Below are 26,378 nucleotides of genomic sequence, written 5' to 3' on the forward strand. Positions count from 1 at the left end.
TATAATACCTCACGTGGAAAGTGGTCATTCTGTGGGCCTTGGCGTCGGCCAGGCGTGTATCAGAATTGGCGGCTTTGTCATACAAAAGCCCTTATCTGTATTTTATATGGATAAGGCGGAATTGAGGACTCGTTCCCAATTCCTTCCTAAGGTGGTATCAGTTTTTCATGTGAACCAACCTATTGTGGTGCCTGCGGCTACTTGGGACTTGGAGGATTCCAAGTTACTGGACGTAGTCAGGGCCCTGAAAAGTATATGTTTCCAGGACAGCTGGAGTCAGGAAAACTGACTCGCTATTTCTCCTGTATGCACCCAACAAGCTGGGTGCTCCTGCTTCTAAGCAGACGATTGCTCGCTGGATCTGTAGCACGATTCAACTTGCACATTCTGCGGCTGGACTGCCGCACCCTAAATCTGTAAAGGCACATTCCACGAGGAAAGTGGGCTCTTCTTGGGCGGCTGCCCGAAGGGTCTCGGCTTTACAACTTTGCCGAGCTGTTACTTGGTCGGGTTAAAACATTTTTGTAAGAGTCTACAAGTTTGATACCCTGGCTGAGGAGGACCTAGAGTTTGCTCATTCGGTGCTGCAGAGTCATCCGCACTCTCCCGCCCGTTTGGGAGCTTTGGTATAATCCCCATGGTCCTTACGGAGTCCCAGCATCCACTTAGGACGTCAGAGAAAATAAGATTTTACTCACCGGTAAATCTATTTCTCGTAGTCCGTAGTGGATGCTGGGCGCCCATCCCAAGTGCGGATTGTCTGCAATACTTGTTTATAGTTATTGCCTAACTAAAGGGTTATTGTTGAGCCATCTGTTGAGAGGCTCAGTTATATTTCATATAGAGATGGGAAAAAAAGTACCCTAGGGTATTCGGGCGCTATGAGGCGAGGTGCTTAGCTAAGCAGCAGCCAATTTTTAGGGAAGTCACTCCCTGTATGATAGCAATAGAGAAGGAAAATGAGGCTGCGCTGTTAGAGGAAAGAACAGTACCATTCACTATGTGTATAACTTTTAAAAACAATTTATTAAAACAGTAATAACTCTTTAAAATAGCAATATTATGTGCAAGATAAGCCAATTATAAGTAGGAAATTATTTAGCCAATTATATAGGATGGATAGAGTTTACCCCTGGAGATGATTCAGGACTGATGTTTTGTATTCTCTAGGATCCGTTCCACATTTTGCCCATAGATATTATGTCCAGTAAAATTCCACTGTAGAGAGTCCCTTTCAGATGGTATTGTAGAGAGTCCAAATTAGAATTCCATATGCCGCTAGAGGGTTGGTGCAAATCCCATGTATGGTGGGTACCTCATGCGTTGCGGAGATAGGATGGTGCCTCTCTAGGACTGCGTTTCGCTGCATAAACCTTGCAGCTTTTTCAAAGGTGTACCTTTGAAAAAGCTGCAAGGTTTATGCAGCGAAACACGTCAGTCATTTACCCTTGGAAGGCATTTACCCTTGGAACAGGACAACCTTGAACCGGACCCGAACCAGCCCATATCACGTACCAGACATCCAGTGGAGTCCTAGAGAGGCACCATCCTATCTCCGCAACGCATGAGGTACCCACCATACATGGGATTTGCACCAACCCTCTAGCGGCATATGGAATTCTAATTTGGACTCTCTACAATACCATCTGAAAGGGACTCTCTACAGTGGAATTTTACTGGACATAATATCTATGGGCAAAATGTGGAACGGATCCTAGAGAATACAAAACATCAGTCCTGAATCATCTCCAGGGGTAAACTCTATCCATCCTATATAATTGGCTAAATCATTTCCTGCTTATAATTGGCTTATCTTGCACATAATATTGCTATTTTAAAGAGTTATTACTGTTTTAATAAATTGTTTTTAAAAGTTATACACATAGTGAATGGTACTGTTCTTTCCTCTAACAGCGCAGCCTCATTTTCCTTCTCAGTTATATTTCATACTGTTAACTGGGTATAGTATCACGAGTTATACGGTGTGATTGGTGTGGCTGGTATGAGTCTTACCCGGGATTCAAAATCCTTCCTTATTGTGTCAGCTCTTCCGGGCACAGTATCCTAACTGAGGTCTGGAGGAGGGTCTTAGTGGGAGGAGCCAGTGCACACCAGGTAGTCCTAAAGCTTTCTTTAGTTGTGCCCAGTCTCCTGCGGAGCCGCTAATCCCCATGGTCCTTACGGAGTCCCAGCATCCACTACGGACTACGAGAAATAGATTTACCGGTGAGTAAAATCTTATTTTCAGTGCTTTTTGTTGAGTCATTGATGAAGCTATGGCCACGTATTATCCGATAGCATAGGAAGTATCTATCTTGTATTATGGAAGGGGGTGTTGGGGTTAAAATCTTCTTGAAGAAAAGTTAACATTCAGGGGCTATGTTCTCCTAGAAATGACCAAAACGTTTCCATGAAATGCTTTTCATCCAAAAACATTGCTGTTCAGCAGCCGATGGGTTACTAACATCGATGGTTATGTGTTGATGCTAACATTGAGGTCAAGCCATCCTTGTCCCATCCCTAACTGTTTCCCATGCATGATGCCTCCAGAATGCAGAGCTGTGAGTTATAGAGGTACCTGTGCCGGGAGGGAGCTGTTTACTCATCCAGGCCAACTCTCCTTCCAAGTACAACTTTAACAATGCCCTAGGTCCACAGCAGGTCAGGAGGGAGCGTGGCGCAAATGCTCTCTCCCTAGTGAACGCAGCTCTGGGGAATCCATGGGGCTGTTTCAGACCTGATCGGTGCTGTGCATTTTCGCACAGCAGCGATCGGGTCTGAACTGCGCCGGCGCCGCAGTACGCCGGCGCATGGCAGACAGCCGATGGCCGTCTCAACCATGTGATCACCTCTGCCTGATTGACAGGCAGAGGCGGTCGCTGGGCGGGAGGGGGCGGGCTAGCGGTGTTTAGCCGCCGTTTAGGGGGGCGCGGTCCGGGCAACGCAGGCGTGCCTAGACCGTTAGGGGGGCAGGCCGTGGCGGCTGCGTAACGTCACACGCAGCCGCTACGATCCGGGCAGCGACGAGTAGCTCCCTGCCAGCGCGCAGGAGCATCGCTGGCAGGGAGCTACTTTTGAAGTACAAAAGCATCGCCGCTGTGCTATGCTTTTGTACTTGTGCGACGGGGCAGGTCCTGACATGCGAGACGGACTAGCCCTGTGCTGGGCGTCCCCCCGCATGTCTGTGTGACTGATCGTAGATGTGCTAAATTTAGCACATCTACGATCAGGTCTGAATTACCCCCATGTTTATTACTGAATGCACATTGTACAAAATAAAAAATGTTACATCGCGTCTCTTTCATTCTTCATACCGTAACCCTGCTAAAGCAATAATCCTATTGGCCAACAGATGCCGGGCAGCCAGTCTACTTCTATGAATTCAAACACCGTCCGTCATTCTATAAGGATTCTAGACCAGACTTTGTGAGAGCCGACCATGGAGATGAGCTGTACTTCGTGACAGGAGCGCCCTTCCTGACAGAGAATCAGCTGTTCACAGGTAATGCCCTAACCAGCTGACATGAGACCTGAGACAGGAGTGGCATAGGGAGGTGTGGCATAGGGGTGTATGGCACAGGGAGGTGCAGCATAGTGAATCGAGGCATAGGGATTCGTAGCATAGAGATGTATGGCATAGGGAATTGTAGCACAGGGATATGTGGCATTGGGATGCGTGGCATAGGGATGTGCGGCTTAACAAATTGTTGCATGGGTATGTGAGGCATTGGGATTATGGCAAAGGGATATGTGGCAGCATTGGGACATGTGGCATGAGATGTGAGGCATTGGGATATTAGGCTTAGTGAATCATGGCACAGAGATGTGTGGCATAGGGATGTGTGGCATTGGGATGTGTGGCATTGGGATGTGTGGCATAGGGATGTGTGGCATTGGCATGAGTGGCATAGGGATGTTTGGCATTGGGAATCATGGCATAGAGAATGTGCTACCTCTGCCTGTCTCAGCTGTGCAGCCTGACGTCACACGCGCTGCACTGCAATGAACCCAAAAACGTTATTGCTCCGGCACACTGCCAGTGCAATAAAGCTACAGCAGCTGCAATAAAGCTACAGCCCGAAATTGCTGATAACAATTAATATGTCCAGCCTGCCCAGATGCCCATAGGCTTTTCAGGTGCCCCTAGCATCTGCCAATACTGCCTGTGCCTATGGCCGGCTCTGTTAGTGGGCAATCCTTCAGATCACTATGACATAGCAGATGGGTCCTGCACAGGAGAAGCCATCTTGTTGCAATCCAGCACGTCAGCGGGGTCCCCCACCTGCAGATGACTTATACATGCAGGAGGTCATATTATATACATTGCTTTATGTTCTCTATACTTTGTGTTGTAGAACAAACAGTCTCAGCTATGTGTCACCGGAATGCACAACACCTGTCATTTTCATTGTTCTACAAACACTAATGTGTCGATCCATGTTTTGGGCTCACTAACATCTTATTGGGTTTCTCTAGATGAGCCGGAGGAAAAAGAGAAGGTTCTGAGTAAGAGAATCATGAAATATTGGGCCAACTTTGCCCGCACCGGGTAAGATATCTGCACATCGGATTCCCCAACCCTATGGAGTCTGACTTGTCTGGAGCCCAATACTGGGTATAAGATATAGGCCTAGATTTAGCAAGCCTTGGAGAGTTATAAATTGCACAGTGATAAAGTACCAACCAATCAGCTTCTAGCTGTCATGTTACAGGCTGTGTTTGAAAAATGACAGGAGCTGATTGGTTGGTAGTTTATCACCGTACTATTTATCACTCCCCAAGGCTTGATAAATCTGGGCCATGATATCCTGGTCTCATTAAAGTTACTCTCTATCAAGATACAATGATGCAGTGAAGGGGGGGGGGGAGGAGGGGTCAGATGTGCATGTTTTATCTCACGCCAGTTCTGACCGAATAAAAACCACGTCGGACCTTGTTTGCCTCTCTTTGATGCCCATGTAGAAGCAGTAAGATATGTGGTGCGCAGGGGATTTCAGTGATCAGTCACGCTCCCAGGAGACATATTTGAACTAGAACGTGACATATAGTCATACTCCTGTATTTAAACAGATAACTACTGTAGCTCAGTGGTAATTTCAGGATTTTTAGGGAGGTTTCCAAATGTTGTATTATAGAGTGACTGTAGCCAGCCCATGAAGGGAGCATAATTATACTTCAGACATATACAGGGACAGCGATTACAGCAAGCTATTAGGAGACAGAACTGAGATTGCTATGCACACATTCTCCCACCTCATGGTAAGAAGCCTGTTAGTCCTTGCTGGCAGCTGCTCTCTGGTCTCTCTGGTATAGTGTGCTGACTGAGTAGGAAAAACTGCTGCCACTGGGATTGGGCAGCAGTTCCGTCCTGTCCCTTATACAGGATCTTGTGGCTGTAGTTCTAGTAAAATCCTTTTAAATACTAGTGCTATTGTGGCCATGATTACAGCCACTGGTTTGGGGTGTGTGGGGGGGAGGTCATGTAGTTCTAATTAAAAGCATATAATAAAAAATACATTTAGCACGACCTGTGGTAGTCTGTTACCTCAATTTTACATGCAGTTCTAGAAGGGAAAAAATTACAGTGGAAAAGCCACCCTCCCAAACCTGGTAATAGCTGGTAATAGCTTCTGAAATATATTTGACAATCAATGATTTTATATTTTTCAGCAACCCCAATGGTCCGGGCCTCACCCACTGGCCTCAATACAACAAAGAAGAAGGGTATATGAAGATCAAAATAAAACTAGAGTCTGGCAAAAGATTGAAAGCGGATAAATTCAAATTCTGGACGACAACCCTTCCTGAGAAAGCCCGGGAGTTTCTGAAGGAAGAGGAACCCCGTTCTGAGCTGTAGAGTTCCACAGATGATCCCCGAGAAAGAACGTGTTTACGAACGCTTTATGAGGAGAATATGCAGACCATGGCCCTAACATATTCCAGCTCTGCTCTGCATGGAGAACACATCAGGTCTCAGGTTCTAGATCCTGGCTCTGTGTAACATAGAACCCACCTTGAATGGAGCCGTAGTAACAGAAGTGCTTCCTACAAATACTCAATAAATGCTTCACTCGATTGATGGTACAACCATAAGTATTGATAATGTGACAAATCATCAAATAACTCATTCATTAAAGCGAAAACTATTTTTATTTGTTGTATCATTTCCGTATTCACTTGTCTCCTCATGTCACTAACACAAAGTACAGTAAATGGGCGAAATAATTAATCATTTCAAGTAACTGACTATGGTGGACATTTACTAAGCAGTGATAAAAGCGGAGAAGTGAGCCAGTGGAGAAGTTGCCCATGGCAACCAATCAGTACTGAAGTAACATCTATAATTTGCATACTATAAAATTATACAGAGCTGCTGATTGGTTGATAGGGCAACTTTTCCACTGACTCACTTCTCCGCTCTTATCACTGCTTAGTAAATTTCCCCTAATTAGCTGCGATAATGCTATCCACGATAAAAGTTATCGCACCTATCTCACGAAATAAACAGCTTAATTCAGACTACGCACTCCTGTTTTTCGCACCTATTCTATTTCAAAATGGTGAAAATGGGATTTGCGCTATAACTCTAGCCGGCAAAACCAGAGATAAGTATAGGAGAAAATGGGGAGGCCTGTCTGTACCCCCAATAAAGCCAAACTAACATAGGAAATCATTACAGAAGTCTGTTAGTGAACATAATAAAATTATTTGTTGTAATTAAGTTGCGTCAAATGGCTGTTATCAAATTTTTTTTTTAAATGTGATAAAATTATATAAAGCATTTTTTCCCCAGCAGAATAAGTGCTGTCATTAAATTTGGGGTACTTAAAATAAGAATTTACTCACCGGTAATTCTATTTCTCGTAGTCCGTAGTGGATGCTGGGAACTCCGTAAGGACCATGGGGAATAGACGGCTCCGCAGGAGACTGGGCACATCTAAAGAAAGATTTAGGACTATCTGGTGTGCACTGGCTCCTCCCCCTATGACCCTCCTTCAAGCCTCAGTTAGGACACTGTGCCCGGAAGAGCTGACACAATAAGGAAGGATTTTGAATCCCGGGTAAGACTCATACCAGCCACACCAATCACACCGTATAACTCGTGATAGGAACCCCGGTTAACAGTATGATAACAAAAGGAGCCTCTGAACAGATGGCTCGCAATAACAACCCGATTTGTGTAACAATAACTATTTACAAGTATTGCAGACAATCCGCACTTGGGATGGGCGCCCAGCATCCACTACGGACTACGAGAAATAGAATTACCGGTGAGTAAATTCTTATTTTCTCTGACGTCCTAGTGGATGCTGGGAACTCCGTAAGGACCATGGGGATTATACCAAAGCTCCCAAACGGGCGGGAGAGTGCGGATGACTCTGCAGCACCGAATGAGAGAACTCCAGGTCCTCCTCAGCCAGGGTATCAAATTTATAGAATTTTGCAAACGTGTTTGCCCCTGACCAAGTAGCAGCTCGGCAAAGTTGTAAAGCCGAGACCCCTCGGGCAGCCGCCCAAGATGAGCCCACCTTCCTTGTGGAATGGGCTTTTACAGATTTAGGCTGCAGTAGTCCCACCGCAGAATGCGCCAGCTGAATAGTGCTACAAATCCAGCGCGCGATAGTCTGCTTAGAAGCAGGAGCACCCAGTTTGTTGGGTGCATACAGGATAAACAGCGAGTCCGTTTTCCTGACTCCAGCCGTCCTGGAAACATAAATTTTCAGGGCCCTGACTACGTCCAGTAAATTGGAATCCTCCAAGTCCCTAGTAGCCGCAGGCACCACAATAGGCTGGTTCAAGTGAAACGCTGATACCACCTTCGGGAGAAACTGAGGACGAGTCCTCAACTCTGCCCTATCCATATGGAAAATCAGATAAGGGCTTTTATAGGACAAAGCCGCCAATTCTGACACACGCCTGGCCGAAGCCAGGGCCAACAGCATGACCACTTTCCACGTGAGATATTTCAAATCCACAGTTTTAAGTGGTTCAAACCAATGTGATTTCAGGAACTCCAAAACCACATTGAGATCCCAAGGTGCCACTGGGGGCACAAAAGGAGGCTGAATATGCAGAACTCCTTTGACAAAAGTCTGAACTTCAGGCAGTGAAGCCAGTTCTTTCTGGAAGAAAATCGACAGGGCCGAAATCTGGACCTTAATGGACCCCAATTTGAGGCCCAACGTCACCCCTGCTTGCAGGAAATGCAGGAATCGACCCAGTTGAAATTCCTCCGTTGGGGCCTTCCTGGCCTCACACCAAGCCTTCAGGATCCGGTGTTCAACCGCCATGCCGTCAAACGTAGCCGCGATAAGTCTTGGAACAGACAGGGCCCCTGCTGCAGCAGGTCCTGTCTGAGCGGCAGAGGCCAAGGGTCCTTTGAAAGCATCTCTTGAAGTTCCGGGTACCAAGCTCTTCTTGGCCAATCCGGAACCACGAGTATAGTTTTCACTCCTCGCCTTCGTATTATTCTCAGTACCTTGGGAATGAGAGGCAGAGGAGGAAACACATAAACCGACTGGTACACCCACGGTGTTACTAGAGCGTCCACAGCGATCGCCTGAGGGTCCCTTGACCTGGCGCAATATCTTTTTAGCTTTTTGTTGAGGCGGGACGCCATCATGTCCACCTGTGGTCTTTCCCAACGGTTTACCAGCATTTGGAAGACTTCTGGATGAAGTCCCCATTCTCCCGGGTGGAGGTCGTGCCTGCTGAGGAAGTCTGCTTCCCAGTTGTCCACTCCCGGAATGAACACTGCTGTCAGTGCTAACACATGATTTCTCTGACGTCCTAGTGGATGCTGGGGACTCCGAAAGGACCATGGGGAATAGCGGCTCCGCAGGAGACTGGGCACAAAAGTAAAAGCTTTAGGACTACCTGGTGTGCACTGGCTCCTCCCCCTATGACCCTCCTCCAAGCCTCAGTTAGATTTTTGTGCCCGAACGAGAAGGGTGCTCACTAGGTGGCTCTCCTGAGCTGCTTAGTAAAAAGTTTAAGTATAGGTTTTTTATTTTCAGTGAATCCTGCTGGCAACAGGTTCACTGCACCGAGGGACTAAGGGGAGAAGAAGCGAACTCACCTGCGTGCAGAGTGGATTGGGCTTCTTAGGCTACTGGACATTAGCTCCAGAGGGACGATCACAGGCCCAGCCATGGATGGGTCCCAGAGCCGCGCCGCCGGCCCCCTTACAGAGCCAGAAGTCTGAAGAGGTCCGGAAAATCGGCGGCAGAAGACGTCCTGTCTTCAATAAGGTAGCGCACAGCACCGCAGCTGTGCGCCATTGCTCTCAGCACACTTCACACTCCGGTCACTGAGGGTGCAGGGCGCTGGGGGGGTGCGCCCTGAGACGCAATAAAAACATCTTATATGGCAAAAAATACATCACATATAGCTCCTGGGCTATATGGATGCATTTAACCCCTGCCTATTTTTCCTTAAAAAAGCGGGAGAAAGGCCGCCGAGAAGGGGGCGGAGCCTATCTCCTCAGCACACTGGCGCCATTTTTCCTCACAGCTCCGTTGGAGGGAAGCTCCCTGACTCTCCCCTGCAGTCCTGCACTACAGAAACAGGGTAAAACAAGAGAGGGGGGGCACTAATTTGGCAGATAAATCTATACAGCAGCTATATAAGGGAAAAACACTTATATAAGGTTATCCCTGTATATATATATATATATAGCGCTCTGGTGTGTGCTGGCAAACTCTCCCTCTGTCTCCCCAAAGGGCTAGTGGGGTCCTGTCCTCTATCAGAGCATTCCCTGTGTGTGTGCTGTGTGTCGGTACGTTGTGTCGACATGTATGAGGAGGAAAATGGTATGGAGGCGGAGCAATTGCCTGTAATAGTGATGTCACCCCCTAGGGAGTCGACACCTGACTGGATGGTCTTATGGAAGGAATTACGTGATAGTGTCAGCACTTTACAAAAGACTGTTGACGACATGAGACAGCCGGCAAATCAGTTATTACCTGTACAGGCGTCTCAAACACCGTCAGGGGCTCTAAAGCGCCCGTTACCTCAGATGGTCGACACAGACCCAGGCACGGACACTGACTCCAGTGTCGACGGTGAGGAAACAAACGTATTTTCCAGTAGGGCCACACGTTACATGATCACGGCAATGAAGGAGGTTTTGAACATTTCTGATACTACAAGTACCACAAAAAAGGGTATTATGTGGGGTGTGAAAAAACTACCCGTAGTTTTTCCTGAATCAGATGAATTAAATGAGGTGTGTGATGAAGCGTGGGTTTCCCCCGATAAAAAACTGCTAATTTCTAAAAAATTATTGGCATTATACCCTTTCCCGCCAGAGGTTAGGGCGCGTTGGGAAACACCCCCTAGGGTAGATAAGGCGCTCACACGCTTATCAAAACAAGTGGCGTTACCGTCTCCTGATACGGCCGCCCTCAAGGAACCAGCTGATAGGAAGCTGGAAAATATCCTAAAAAGTATATACACACATACTGGTATTATACTGCGACCAGCAATCGCCTCAGCCTGGATGTGCAGTGCTGGGGTGGCTTGGTCGGATTCCCTGACTGAAAATATTGATACCCTGGACAGGGACAGTATATTATTGACTATAGAGCATTTAAAGGATGCATTTCTATATATGCGAGATGCACAGAGGGATATTTGCACTCTGGCATCAAGAGTAAGTGCGCTGTCCATTTCTGCCAGAAGAGGGTTATGGACGCGACAGTGGTCAGGTGATGTGGATTCCAAACGGCATATGGAAGTATTGCCGTATAAATGGGAGGAGTTATTTGGGGTCGGTCTATCGGACCTGGTGGCCACGGCAACGGCTGGGAAATCCACCTTTTTACCCCAGGTCACCTCTCAGCAGAAAAAGACACCGTCTTTTCAGGCTCAGTCCTTTCGTCCCCATAAGGGCAAGCGGGCAAAAGGACACTCATATCTGCCCCGGGGCAGAGGAAGAGGAAAAAGACTGCAGCAGGCAGCCTCTTCCCAGGAACAGAAGCCCTCCCCCGCTTCTGCCAAGTCCTCAGCATGACGCTCGGGCCTTACAAGCGGACTCAGGCACGGTGGGGGCCCGTCTCAAGATTTTCAGCGTGCAGTGGGCTCACTCGCAAGTGGACCCCTGGATCCTGCAGGTAGTATCTCAGGGGTACAAATTGGAATTCGAGACGTCTCCCCCTCGCCGGTTCCTGAAGTCTGCTTTACCAACGTCTCCCTCCGACAGGGAGGCGGTATTGGAAGCCATTCACAAGCTGTATTCCCAGCAGCTGATAATCAAGGTACCCCTCCTACAACAGGGAAAGGGGTATTATTCCACGCTGTTTGTGGTACCGAAGCCGGACGGCTCGGTGAGACCTATTTTAAATCTGAAATCCTTGAACACTTACATACAAAGGTTCAAATTCAAGATGGAGTCACTCAGAGCAGTGATAGCGAACCTGGAAGAAGGGGACTATATGGTGTCTCTGGACATCAAGGATGCTTACCTCCATGTCCCAATTTGCCCTTCTCACCAAGGGTACCTCAGGTTTGTGGTACAGAACTGTCACTATCAGTTTCAGACGCTGCCGTTTGGATTGTCCACGGCACCCCGGGTCTTTACCAAGGTAATGGCCGAAATGATGATTCTTCTTAGAAGAAAAGGCGTCTTAATTATCCCTTACTTGGACGATCTCCTGATAAGGGCAAGGTCCAGAGAACAGTTAGAGGTCGGAGTAGCACTATCTCAAGTAGTACTACGACAGCACGGGTGGATTCTAAATATTCCAAAATCGCAGCTGATTCCGACGACACGTCTGCTGTTCCTAGGGATGATTCTGGACACAGTCCAGAAAAAGGTGTTTCTCCCGGAGGAGAAAGCCAGGGAGTTATCCAACCTAGTCAGGAACCTCCTAAAACCAGGCCAAGTGTCAGTGCATCAATGCACAAGGGTCCTGGGAAAAATGGTGGCTTCTTACGAAGCGATTCCATTTGGCAGATTCCACGCAAGAACTTTTCAGTGGGATCTGCTGGACAAATGGTCCGGATCGCATCTTCAAATGCATCAGCGGATAACCCTGTCTCCAAGGACAAGGGTGTCTCTCCTGTGGTGGTTACAGAGTGCTCATCTTCTAGAGGGCCGCAGATTCGGCATTCAGGACTGGGTCCTGGTGACCACGGATGCCAGCCTGAGAGGCTGGGGAGCAGTCACACAGGGAAGAAATTTCCAGGGCTTGTGGTCAAGCATGGAAACGTCACTTCACATAAATATCCTGGAACTAAGAGCCATTTACAATGCCCTAAGTCAGGCAAGGCCTCTGCTTCAGGGTCAGCCGGTGTTGATCCAGTCGGACAACATCACGGCAGTCGCCCACGTAAACAGACAGGGCGGCACAAGAAGCAGGAGGGCAATGACGGAAGTTGCAAGGATTCTTCGCTGGGCGGAAAATCATGTGATAGCACTGTCAGCAGTGTTCATTCCGGGAGTGGACAACTGGGAAGCAGACTTCCTCAGCAGACACGACCTCCACCCGGGGGAGTGGGGACTTCACCCAGAAGTCTTCCACATGATTGTGAACCGTTGGGAAAAACCAAAGGTGGACATGATGGCGTCCCGCCTCAACAAAAAACTGGACAGATATTGCGCCAGGTCAAGGGACCCTCAGGCAATAGCTGTGGACGCTCTGGTAACACCGTGGGTGTACCAGTCAGTGTATGTGTTCCCTCCTCTGCCTCTCATACCCAAGGTACTGAGAATCATAAGAAGGAGAGGAGTAAGGACTATACTCGTGGCTCCGGATTGGCCAAGAAGGACTTGGTACCCGGAACTTCAAGAGATGCTCACGGAAGACCCGTGGCCTCTACCTCTAAGAAAGGACCTGCTCCAGCAGGGACCCTGTCTGTTCCAAGACTTACCGCGGCTGCGTTTGACGGCATGGCGGTTGAACGCCGGATCCTGAAGGAAAAAGGCATTCCGGATGAAGTCATCCCTACCCTGATCAAAGCCAGGAAGGATGTAACTGTGCAACATTATCACCGTATTTGGCGTAAATATGTTGCGTGGTGTGAGGCCAGGAAGGCCCCTACAGAGGAATTTCAACTGGGTCGTTTCCTGCATTTCCTGCAAACAGGACTGTCTATGGGCCTAAAATTAGGGTCCATTAAGGTTCAAATTTCGGCCCTGTCGATATTCTTCCAAAAAGAACTAGCTTCAGTTCCTGAAGTTCAGACGTTTGTCAAGGGGGTACTGCATATACAGCCTCCTTTTGTGCCTCCAGTGGCATCTTGGGATCTCAATGTAGTTTTGGGGTTCCTAAAATCACATTGGTTTGAACCACTCACCACTGTGGACTTAAAATATCTCACATGGAAAGTGGTAATGCTGTTAGCCCTGGCTTCAGCCAGGCGTGTCTCAGAATTGGCGGCTTTATCCTATAAAAGCCCTTACCTAATTTTTCATACGGACAGGGCAGAATTGAGAACTCGTCCTCAATTTCTCCCTAAGGTGGTTTCAGCGTTTCACTTAAACCAGCCTATTGTGGTACCTACGGCTACTAGGGACTTGGAGGATTCCAAGTTGCTGGACGTAGTCAGGGCCCTGAAAATATATGTTTCCAGGACGGCTGGAGTCAGAAAATCTGACTCGCTGTTTATCCTGTATGCACCCAACAAGCTGGGTGCTCCTGCTTCTAAGCAGACTATTGCTCATTGGATTTGTAGTACAATTCAGCTTGCACATTCTGTGGCAGGCCTGCCACAGCCAAAATCTGTAAAAGCCCATTCCACACGGAAAGTGGGCTCATCTTGGGCGGCTGCCCGAGGGGTCTCGGCTTTACAACTTTGCTGAGCAGCTACTTGGTCAGGGGCAAACACGTTTGCTAAATTCTACAAATTTGATACCCTGGCTGAGGAGGACCTGGAGTTCTCTCATTCGGTGCTGCAGAGTCATCCGCACTCTCCCGCCCGTTTGGGAGCTTTGGTAAAATCCCCATGGTCCTTTCGGAGTCCCCAGCATCCACTAGGACGTCAGAGAAAATAAGAATTTACTTACCGATAATTCTATTTCTCATAGTCCGTAGTGGATGCTGGGCGCCCATCCCAAGTGCGGATTGTCTGCAATACTTGTACATAGTTATTGTTACAAAAATCGGGTTATTATTTGTTGTGAGCCATCTTTTCAGAGGCTCCTCTGTTATCATGCTGTTAACTGGGTTCAGATCACAAGTTGTACGGTGTGATTGGTGTGGCTGGTATGAGTCTTACCCGGGATTCAAAATCCTTCCTTATTGTGTACGCTCGTCCGGGCACAGTATCCTAACTGAGGCTTGGAGGAGGGTCATAGGGGGAGGAGCCAGTGCACACCAGGTAGTCCTAAAGCTTTTACTTTTGTGCCCAGTCTCCTGCGGAGCCGCTATTCCCCATGGTCCTTTCGGAGTCCCCAGCATCCACTACGGACTATGAGAAATAGAATTATCGGTAAGTAAATTCTTATTTTTCCGCCCATCGGAGAATCCTTGTGGCTTCTGCCAATGCCCTCCTGCTTCTTGTGCCGCCCTGTCTGTTTACATGGGCGACCGCCGTAATGTTGTCTGATTGGATCAGTACCGGCTGGTTCTGAAGCAGGGGTCTTGCTTGGCTTAGGGCATTGTAAATGGCCCTTAGCTCCAGAATATTTATGTGAAGCGAAATCTCCTGATTTGACCACAGTCCTTGGAAATTTCTTCCCTGTGTGACTGCACCCCAGCCCCGAAGGCTGGCATCCGTGGTCACCAGGACCCAGTCCTGTATTCCGAATCTGCGGCCCTCTAGTAGATGAGCCCTCTGCAGCCACCACAGCAACGACACCCTGGTCCCTGCCGACAGGGTTATCCGCTGTTGCATCTGGAGATGGGACCCGGACCATTTGTCCAACAGGTCCCACTGGAAAGTCCTTGCGTGGAGCCTTCCGAATGGAATTGCTTCGTACGAAGCTACCATTTTTCCCAGGACTCGTGTGCATTGATGTACCGACACCTGTCCCGGTTTTAGGAGGTCTCAGACTAGAGATGACAACTCCTCGGCTTTTTCCACTGGAAGAAACACTTTTTTCTGGTCTGTGTCCAGAATCATTCCCAGGAACAGAAGACGTGTCGTCGGGACCAGCTGTGACTTTGGAATATTGAGAATCCAGCCGTGGAGAAAGTGCTACCCCCACTACCAACTGTTCCTTGGACCTCGCCTTTATCAGGAGATCGTCCAAGTACGGGATAATTAAAAACTCCCTTCTTGCGAAGGAGTATCATCATGTCGGCCATTACCTTGGTAAAGACCCTCGGTGCCGTGGATAACCCAAACGGCAGCGTCTGGAACTGATAGTGACAGTCCTGTACCACAAACCTGAGGTACTCCTGGTGAGGAGGGTAAATGGGGACATGCAGGTAAGCCTCCTTGATGTCCAGAGAGACCCTGTAATCCCCCTCATCCAGGTTCGCAATAACCGCCCTGAGCGATTCCATCTTGAACTTGAATCTTTTGATATATGTGTTCAAGGATTTTAAATTTAATATGGGTCTCACCGAACCGTCCGGTTTCGGTACCACAAACATTGTGGAATAGTAACCCTTCCCTTGCTGAAGGAGGGGTACCTTGACAATCACTTGCTGTGAATACAGTTTTTAGATAACCACCACACTGCCTCCCTGGCAGAGGGAGTTGCCTGTAAGGCAGATTTTAGGAAACGGCGGGGGGGGGGAGACGTCTCGAATTCCCGCCTGTACCCCTGAGATACTACTTGAAGGACCCAGGGATCCGCCTGTGAGAGAGCCCACTGTGCGCTGAAATTTTTGAGACGGGCCCCCACCGTACCCGGGTCCGCCTGAGCAGCCCCAGCGTCATGCTGTGGACTTACCGGACGCAGGGGAGGACTTCTGCTCTTGGGAACTAGCTGTGTGCTGTAGCTTTTTCCCTCTACCTTATCCTCTTGGCAGAAAAGATGAGCCTCCAGCCCTCTTGCTTTTCTGAGGCCGAAAGGACTGTACCTGATAATATAGTGCTTTCTTTTGCTTTGGGGTAGCTTGTGGCAACCAGTTTGATTTCCCAGCCGTAGCTGCGGAAACGAGGTCTGAAAGACCATCCCCAAACAGTTTCACCCCCTTATAGGGCAAAACTTCCATGTGCCGTTTTGAATCGGCATCGCTTTTACATAGCGCTTATTTGTGATGCCAGCCAGCAAATATCCCTCTGTGCATCACGCATGTATAAGACAGCGTCTTTTATATGCTCTATTGTCAGCAAAATATTGTCCCTATCCATAGTATTATCCGACAGGGAATCTGACCACGCAGCTGCCGCACTGCACCTCCATGCCGAGGCAATAGCTGGTCTCAATATAATGCCCGTGTGTGTGTATATAGCTTTAAGGGTAGTTTCCTGCTTTCTATCAGCAGGTTCCTTTAGGGCGGCCGTATCCGGAGACGGTAGTGCCACCTTTTTTAATAAGCGTGTCAGCGCTTTATCTACCCGAGGGGGTATTTCCCAACGTGACCTATCCTCTGGCGGAAAAGGGTACGCTGCTTAGAAATTATCAATGTCTTATCGGGGGAAGTCCACGCTTCCTCACACACCTCATATTAATTTCTCAGATGCAGGAAAAACTACAGGTAGTTTTTTCTCACCAAACATAATACCCTATTTTGTGGTACCTGGGGTATTATCAGAAATGTGTAATACATTTTTCATTGCCTCAATCATATAACGGGTGGACCTATTGGAGGGTACACTAGTCTCGTCGTCGTCGACACTGAAGTCGGTATCCGTGTCGACATCTTTGTCTGTCACCTGAGGTAGCGGGCGTTTTTAAAGCCCCTGATGACATTTGAGACGCTGGAACAGGCCCAAGCTGAGTAGCCGGCTGTCCTATGTCGTCAAACCTTTTGTGTAAGGAGTTGACACCTTCCATAAGTCCATCCACACAGGTGTCGACCCCGCAGGGGGTGACATCACATTCACAGGCATTTGCTCCGCCTCCACATCATTTTCCTCATCATACATGTCGACACAGCAGTACCGACACACAGCACACACACAGGGAATGCTCTGACAGAGGACAGGACCCCACAAAGCCCTTTGGGGAGACAGAGGGAGAGTATGCCAGCACACACCAGAGCGCTATATATCACAGGGATATCACCTATAGAGAGTGTTTTCCCTTATAGCTGCATTATTATTATATACTGCGCCTAATTTTTGTGCCCCCCTCTCTTTTTAACCCTTTCTGTAGTGCAGGACTGCAGGGGAGAGCCAGGGAGCGATCCTTCCAGCTGAGCTGTGAGGGAAAATGGCGCCAGTGTGCTGAGGGAGATAGCTCCGCCCCTTTTTCTGCGGGCTTTCTCCCGCTATTTTAATAATTCTGGCAGGGGTTAATATACACCTATATAGCCCCTGGGGCTATATATGGTGTCAGTTTGCCAGCCAAGGTGCTATTTATTGCTGCTCAGGGCGCCCCCCCCAGCGCCCTGCACCCATCAGTGACCGCAGTGTGTGGTGTGCATGAGGAGCAATGGCGCACAGCTGCAGTGCTGTGCGCTACCTTGGAGAAGACAGAAGTCTTCAGCCGACGATTTTCCGGACCTTCTTGCTTCTGGCTCTGTAAGGGGGACGGCGGCGCGGCTCCGGGAACGGACGACGAGGTCGGGTCCTGTGTTCGATCCCTCTGGAGCTAATGGTGTCCAGTAGCCTAAGAAGCCCAAGCTACCACCACTTAGGTAGGTTCGCTTCTTCTCCCCTTAGTCCCTCGGTGCAGTGAGCCTGTTGCCAGCAGGTCTCACTGTAAAATAAAAAACCTAAGCTATACTTTCTTTCTAGGAGCTCAGGAGAGCCCCTAGTGTGCATCCAGCTCGGCCGGGCACAGAAATCTAACTGAGGCTTGGAGGAGGGTCATAGGGGGAGGAGCCAGTGCACACCAGATAGTCCTAAATCTTTCTTTAGATGTGCCCAGTCTCCTGCGGAGCCGTCTATTCCCCATGGTCCTTACGGAGATCCCAGCATCCACTAGGACGTCAGAGAAAATGGGTATAAATATATATTTGGGTCATGTTAGGGGACTTTTTTTTTTTAAAGTGGAAACAGACAGATTATTCCCACCTGCAAGTCTAAAAACACTTGTCCCACTCATTAAGCACCCAAATATCTGTCCCAGAGGTTCCCAAACGTGGTCCTCAAGGCACCCCAACAGTCCAGGTTTTAGGTATATCCATGGCTCAGCATAGATGGTTAAATCAAATTGACTAAGGTGCTAATTAAGTCACCTGTGGCCAAGCATGGATACATTTAAAACCAGGACCGGTGCCTTGAGGACCGCGTTTAGGAACCTCTGACCTATCCTATACCTTGTACCTCAATTTCCATCAATTTGCATTTTTTGTCCTCAAAAATGACATGTCATTATTGGCCAATTAAAATTAATTAGAAACATCTAAGTGCCTACTTAGTTAATAAGGGGGGTGTCCCAGGAGTTCTGAACCAAATCCCCGTGCTTTTACTTAAAATACGGATTTTGCACTACTTATCTCCTACTCAGAGATGGTGAAGAGAAATTTGCGATAAACCCTGTGAAGTCTTTTTGCCGATAACTTCACAGCTAATTGGATACCGAGTTATCGCAAATGCAATTAAAAGCCCCGGTTTTATTGTGAAAGCACGTTATTGCGGCTAATTGGATACCCCTCTATGAAGCTATGTACATAGATCTGTCACATAATTACACAGGTCAGTTATGTTTACATATAGGTTATGGTGAACATAAAGTAAGGGCATATTTATCAATATTATTTTTAGTAAAATAATGTGAAAATGAGTGTTTTCACACCCTTTTCTCATTATTTCAGTTACGGTATCACATAAATGTATCAAAGGGCACCTGGAGGAAAATTCGCAAAATTCTCCCAGTCCTTAAATTCACATTTCTTTAGTAATCGGTTTGCGTTCTTAGGCCGTGGTATAGAAGCTGAAGCGAGAAAAACTGTTTTGGCTTCCGTTAAGGATGCCACTATTTTATTTAGTTCTTCTCCAAACAGAACATCTCGCATAAAGGGTAGTACTTCCAGAGTTTTCTTGGAGTCTAAGGGGGTAATTCAGAGTTGATCGCTGTGGCAAATTTGTTAGCAGTTGGGCAAAACCATGTGCAGTGCAGGGGGGGGGGGGGCAGATATAACATGTGTAGAGCAAGTTAGATTTGGGTGGGGTGTGTTCAAACTGAAATCTAAATTGCTGTGTAAAAATAAAGCAGCCAGTATTTACCCTGCACAGAAACAACATAACCCACCCAAATCTAACTCTCTCTGCAAATGTTATATCTGCCCCCCCTGCAGTGCACAAGTTTTTGCCCAACTGCTAACAAATTGTCTGCTGCGAGCAACTCTGAATGACCCCCTAAATCTGCTTTCCAAGAGCGGAACCAAATAATGCGCCTAGCAAGCACTGATGTTGCCGACGCGTTTGCTGCCAACACACCAGCATCAGACAGTGCTTCCCCAATGTAAGAAGTCACTTTCTTGATACAATCCAAATATATTCTGTACTCTTCTAGAGCCAGTTTCTCCTCTATTGCCTGCAACCAAGATTCAATAGCTTTTGCTGCCCATGAGGCTGCTATTGTAGGCTGCAATTTCAATGCATCTATCTGTGGGTTGCTTTAATGATCAAATGGTTGTGATGGGTAAAGTAGATGTTTTTACCAAACGTGTGATATGAGCAGAGCCAGCCCTAACCAATATGATGCCATAGGCAAGATTTTGGCTGGTGCCCCCTAGCACCACCGCTAGTTCCGCCTCTGATTCTGCACCCCTTTCCCAGCACCATCACCGCTCACCCATAGCAGTCCTTATTTTGGTGTTCCTAACCCCTATATTTTAAATAGGAACAGTGCGCACATACGGCGCACACTCCAAAAAGGGACGTGTACATGCTGGGAAGGGGCATGGCCACACAATAGTACCCCCAATTCAAATTATGCCACACAGTATTGCAACTTTATTGACATTTCTCATACGTCCTAGAGGATGCTGGGGTCCACTTCATGACCATGGGGTATAGACGGTTCCGCAGCAGCCATGGGCACTCTTAAGACTTTTCAATGGGTGTGAACTGGCTCCTCCCTCTATGCCCCTCCTTCAGACCTCAGTTTTAGAAATGTGCCCAGGCAGACTGGATGCACTCTGAGGAGCTCTACTGAGATTCTCTGAAAAGACTTATGTTAGTTTTTTTTTTTTCAGCGAGAACTGCTGGCAACAGACTCCCTGCTTCGTGGGACTGAGGGGGCAGAAGTAGGAACCAACTTCCTGGAGAGTTTCATGGCTCTGCTTCTGGCTGACAGGACACCATTAGCTCCTGAAGGGTACTGAACGCTAGATGCTCACTCCCACAGCACGCCGTCACCCCCTCACAGAGCCAGAAGTCAGAAGACAGGTGAGTAGAAGAAGACAGATCTTCTATCAAGAAAAGTGACGGCTGAGGTACAGCACGGCTGGCGGGAGCGCAGCGCGCCATTGTTGCCCACACACACAGGCACTGCAGGGTGCAGGGCGCGGGGCGCCCTGGGCAGCAAAAAACACCTCTGTAAACTGGCAAAAAGGGGGCATAAGATGCCCAGGCACTGCCCTACCCCCGCCAGTATAAATATTATGAAAAGTTTCTGAGGTAAAAAGGGCAGAGCTTCTTCCTCAGGCAGCCAGCACACTGCTCGGTGCCATTTTCTCTCTCCTCTGGCTGCAGAGACATCGTTGGTCCTCCTTCAGTTCTGACTACAAGTATCAGGGTGCAAAACAGGAAGGGGGGGGGGGGGGGCACAAGTGAATTTGGTGCTTTACAAGTGTGTTTTACTGTGTAAAAAGCGCTGCATGTCTGCATGTTAGTGGGCATTCTGTGTTCACAGGCATTAGATACTGGCGCTGGGGTTGTGAACTGGCTGCTCCTAAACTGTGTTCCTCTGACAGATTTTACTGTGGGTCTGTCCCCTCTGTCTGTGTGTGTGTTGTACACGTGTGTAAGACATGTCAGAGGCAGGGAGTTCCTCCCCGGAGGAAACCATTTTAGGGACGCAGAAGTGTAATGTGGTGGCGCTGCTGGCACACCGAGAGCCTGCATGGGTGAAAGAAATACGTGATAGTATGCATCATATCAATAGGAGATTAGATAAGTCTGAATCTCATGCTGAGTGCTGGAGAAAATCTGTGAAGGATGTGATTTTTCAGGGCTCTGTTCTTCCATCCGCAGGCGACCCCTCTGGGTCACATAAGAGACCATTTGCGAATATTGTGAATACTGATACCAACACGGACACTGATTCTTGTGTCGACGATAGTGACTCCAGAGAAATAGATCATAAATTGGCAAAAAATATACAATATATGATTGTGGCTATAAGGGAAGTTCTGGAAGTCACGGAAGCCACTGCTGTACCTCAGGAGAAGGCTTATTTCTATTAAGAAAAGAAATCTAAGGTCACTTTCCCTCCTTCCCACGAGCTTAATACACTCTTTGACGGGATGTGGGTGAATCCCGAAAATAAATTTTGTATTCCCAAGAGAATTCAGATAGCTTATCCTTTCCCGGTGGAGGACAGAAAAAAATGGGAGTCACCCCCTGTGTTAGACAGTGCACTGTCCAGGTTGACAAAGAAGGTAATTCTCCCTGCACCTGGCACGGCTTCACTAAAAGAGCCGGCAGACCGAAAGATGGAAACTACATTGAAATCCATTTATGTTGCCAATGGTACGCTGCTCAGGCCCACAATTGCTTGAGCGTGGGTGAGTTGCGCTATTGAAAAATGGTCAGAAAGCGTGTCATCAGAAATTGACACGATTGATAAAGATGAGATACTCCTTGAGATTAGGGAATATCAAAGACGCTGCTGCATACATGCTAGAAGCGATGAAAGATATTGGACTCTTGAGTTCACAGGCCGCTACCATGGCAGTATCGGCTCGGCGGGCGTTGTGGATTCGCCAGTGGAACGCGGATGCAGATTCCAAAAGAAATATGGAGGCTCTCCCATATAAAGGTGAGGCCTTATTTGGAGATGGACTGGATGCGTTAGTCTCGGCGGCTACCGCAGGTAAGTCAACATTTTTGCCCTCTGCGCCTGCACCAGCAAAAAAGACATATCACCCGCACATGCAGTCTTTTCGGCCCAATAAATACAAAAAAGCGAGAGGTTCCCCCTTCTTTGCGGGTAGGGGAAGGGGAAAGGGAAAGAGTCCACAGCAGCTTCAGGTTCCCAGGAGCAGAAGTCTACCCCTACTTCTGCCAAATCTTCAGCCTAGTCCTGGTACCTTTGTCACAACAAGGGGAGGGGTTTTATTCAAGCCTTTTTGTAGTTCCGAAGCCGGTCGGCTCGGTCAGACCGATCCTAAACCTGAAAAATCTGAATCTCTACTTGAAACGATTTAAGTTAAAAATGGAATCACTGAGGGCAGTGATTTCCAGTCTGGAGGAGGGGGACTACATGGTGTCTGTAGACATAAAAGATGCTTACCTGCATGTTCCCATTTATCCTCCTCACCAGGCTTAATTGAGATTTGTGGTTCAGGATTGCCATTACCAAATCCAGACGTTACCTTTCGGTCTCTCCATGGTGCAGAGGGTATTCACCAAGGTGATGGCGGAGATGATGGTTCTCCTGCGTCAAAAAAGAGTCAATATAATTCCTTATCCAGACGATCTACTGATAAAGGTGAGATCCAGCGAGCAGTTGTTACAAAACATCACACTTTCCCTGTCAATACTCCAACAACACGGTTGGATCATAAATTATCCAAAGTCACAGTTGGAACTGACGACAAGAATGTCTTTTCTCGGGATGATTCTGGACACAGAAGTTCAGAGAGTATTTCTTCCGGTGGAAAAGGCTCTGGAAATCCAGAAAATGGTACAACAGATATTGAAACCATCGAGTGTGTCGATCCATCAGTGCATTCGGTTGTTGGGGAAGATGGTGGCGGCCTACGAGGCCATACAGTTTGGCAGGTTCCGTGCCAGGGTATTCCAGTGGGACCTGTTGGACAAGTGGTCGGGATCCCACCTACACATGCACCGGAAGATAATCCTGTCATCAAAAGCCAGGATTTCGCTCATGTGGTGGCAACACAGTTCTCACCTACTAGAGCAGAGATTTTCAACCTTTTACAACTCGGGGCACACTGAACAAGATTTAAATATTGCCAAGGCACATTCAAATATAATGGTGATGCATGGTGCAGATGCGTGTTCTAGGATGTCATGTCACAGCTGCTCCATAGGTAACGCCTGAGCCACATCTGAGAAAGCCAAAAGAGCCCAACACTGCCCGGGCCCAAAATTAGAACTGGCTCTGCAACCACTAAACCCACCAGTACTGATCGTTCCAGGCGGCAAAACAGTGACGGGCCTAGCTGTGCTTCTATGGCGGCACACCTGGAGACTGCTCAGGGCACACTAGTGTGCCACGGCACAGTGGTTGAAAAACACTGTACTAGAGGGACGCAGGTTCGGGATTCAGGACTGGCTCCTGTTAACCACGGATGCAAGTCTCCGAGGCTGGGGAGCTGTCACTCAGGGAGAAAGCTTCCAGGGAAAATGGTCAAGTCAGGAAGCCTGCCTTTACATAAACGTGCTGGAATTGAGAGCCATTTACAACGGCCTTCAACAAGCGGTACATCTTCTTCAAGATCATCCCGTGCAGATCCAGTCGGACAATGTAACAGCAGTCGCGTACATAAACAGGCAGGGCGGAACGAAAAGCAGAGCGGCAATGGCAGAGGTGACGAAGATCCTCCTCTGGGCAGAAAGACATGTAAAGGCTCTGTCGGCAATTTTCATTCTGGGAGTAGACAACTGGGAAGCAGACTTCCTCAGCAGACACGATCTCCATCCAGGAGAGTGGGGCCTACACCAAGAAGTCTTCACAGAGGTGACAAGTCTTTGGGGAGTTCCTCAAGTAGACATGATGGCATCTCGTCTCAACAAGAAGCTTCAGAAATATTGTTCCAGGTCGAGAGACCCTCCAGGAATAGCAGTGGATGCGCTGGTGGCCCAGTGGGTGTTCCGGTCGGTGTATGTCTTCCCTCCACTTCCGCTGATCCCAAAAGTGCTCAGGATCATAAGAAGAACAAGAGTTCGAGCAATCTTTATTGCCCCAGACTGGCCAAGGAGGGCTTGGTACCCAGATCTTGAGGAGTTGCTCATAGAAGATCCTCGGCCTCTTCCTCTTCACGAGGACCTGCTGCAGCAGGGGCCATGCGTGTATCAAGACTTACCGCGGCTACGTTTGACAGCATGGCTGTTGAGTGCCGGATCCTAGCCCGAAAGGGTATTTCCAAGGAAGTCATCCCCACTCTTATTCAGGCCAGGAAAGGAGTACCACCGTATTTGGAGAAAATGTGTGTCTTGGTGTGAATCCAAGAAGGCTCCTACGGAAGAGTTTGAGTTGGGACGTTTTCTCCATTTTCCGCAGGCTGGTGTGGAGGCGGGCCTACGATTGGGATCAATCAAGGTCCAGATTTCGGCCTTGTCAGTGTTCTTCCAAAAACAATTGGCCTCTCTTCCAGAGGTTCAGACCTTTGTGAAAGGGGTTCTGCACATCCAGCCTCCATTTGTGCCTCCAGTGGCACCATGGGACCTTAACGTGGTATTGCAGTTCCTTCAATCAGATTGGTTTTAGCCTCTACAAGAGATAGAGTTGAAGTTTCTCACTTGGAAAGTGGTGATGCTTTTGGCATTGGCATCCGCACGGCGGGTGTCTGAATTGGGGGCCTTGTCTCACAAGAGCCCTTACTTGATCTTCCATGAAGATAGGGCAGAGTTGAGGACTCGTCAACATTTTCTTCCGAAGGTGGTTTCATCTTTCCACATAAACCAACCTATTGTGGTGCCAATAGTTACTGACACGTTCACTGAGTCAAAGTCTCTAGATGTGGTTAGGGCTTTGAAGATTTATGTTGCTAGAACAGCTCGAATACGGAAAGCAGAGTCTTTGTTTGTCCTGTATGCTCCCAACAAGATTGGGTGTCCTGCTTCCAAGCAGACTATTGCGGGTTGGATCAGAAGTTCGATTCAGCACTCTCATATTACGGCTGGATTGCCGTTACCGACGTCGGAGAAGGCCCATTCCACTAGGAAGGTGGGTTCATCCTGGGCGGCTGCCCAGGGGGTCTCGGCATTGCAACTTTGCCGAGCAGCTACTTGGTTGGGGTCAAACACATTTGCTAAATTCTACAAGTTTGACACCTTGGCCGATGAAGACCTCAAGTTCGGTCAATCGGTGCTGCAGGGTCATCCGCACTCTCCTGCTCGTACTGGAGCTTTGGTATAAACGCCATGGTCATGAAGTAGACCCCAGCATCCTCTAGGATGTATGAGAAAACAGGATTTTGATACCTACCGGTAAATCCTTTTCTCTAGTCCGTAGAGGATGCTGGGCGCCCGTCCCAGTGCGTACTTTACCTGCAGTTTTGTTATTAGAGTTACACAAGTTGTGTTATATTAGTTTCAGCATGTTGCTGTAATTGGTTCATGCCTGTTGGTGTGTGTTCTGTTGAATGCCATGTTGTGCGGTATGGTTGAGGTGTGAGCTGGTATATATCTCACCACTAGTTTAAAGTAAATCCTTTCCTCAAAGTGTCCGTCTCCCTGAGCACAGTTCCTATAACTGAGGTCTGGAGGAGGGGCATAGAGGGAGGAGCCAGTTCACACCCATTGAAAAGGCTTAAGAGTGCCCATGGCTCCTGCGGAACCGTCTTTACCCCATGGTCATGAAGTGGACCCCAGCATCCTCTACGAACTAGGAGAAAAGGATTTACTGGTAGGTATCAAAATCCTGTTTTTATCATGCGATATATCTCCCTAATTCATGTTACATCACACAGTAGTACCACTTTACCTTATATACGTTACTCCCTCCTCACAGTAGTGCCCTTTATTCACATAACATCACACTGAATTGCTTCTTATTCACATTACACAACACCATATTGCTCTTTATTCACATTAGACCACACAGTAGTGCCCTTTGTATACGTAACGCCACACAGTAGAGCACCTTATACACATATTGCCACACATTATTATTAATGCCTTTATACACCTAATACCACACAGTAATGCCCCTTACACATATGACACACATTATTAATGTCCTTATAAACATAATGCGCCTTACACATTATGCCAACCTTTATTAATGCCCTTATACACATAATGCCCCTTACACATATGCCGCACATTATTAATGCCCTTATACTCATAATGACACACATAATGTCCCATACACATTTACTACACATTATTAATGCATTTATACACACGACACACATAATGCCCCTTACACACTATTGCACAACCAACCCACCCACACACAGCACTCACACGGCCGCTAGCACTGTCTGGATAGATACAGATGTGTCCTCATA

At 48.0% G+C, this 26,378-nt stretch overlaps 1 protein-coding gene across 1 annotated transcript in view; it reads left to right on the forward strand.

Moving 5' to 3' along the window:
- The window catches only part of LOC134969642 (fatty acyl-CoA hydrolase precursor, medium chain-like), a 42,653-nt gene extending 36,501 nt beyond the window's left edge, over positions 1–6,152 (forward strand). Inside the window, exons 11-13 of the mRNA XM_063945730.1 lie at positions 3,353–3,502; positions 4,477–4,549; positions 5,671–6,152. Coding sequence (XP_063801800.1) covers positions 3,353–3,502; positions 4,477–4,549; positions 5,671–5,857 — 410 coding nt within the window. The 3' untranslated portion in view covers positions 5,858–6,152. The remainder of the gene's footprint in view (positions 1–3,352; positions 3,503–4,476; positions 4,550–5,670) is intronic.
- Positions 6,153–26,378: the final 20,226 nt, after the last annotated feature.

Source organism: Pseudophryne corroboree, chromosome 11 (genome assembly GCF_028390025.1).
Source record: "Pseudophryne corroboree isolate aPseCor3 chromosome 11, aPseCor3.hap2, whole genome shotgun sequence".
In the NCBI taxonomy this organism is placed as follows: domain Eukaryota; kingdom Metazoa; phylum Chordata; class Amphibia; order Anura; family Myobatrachidae; genus Pseudophryne; species Pseudophryne corroboree.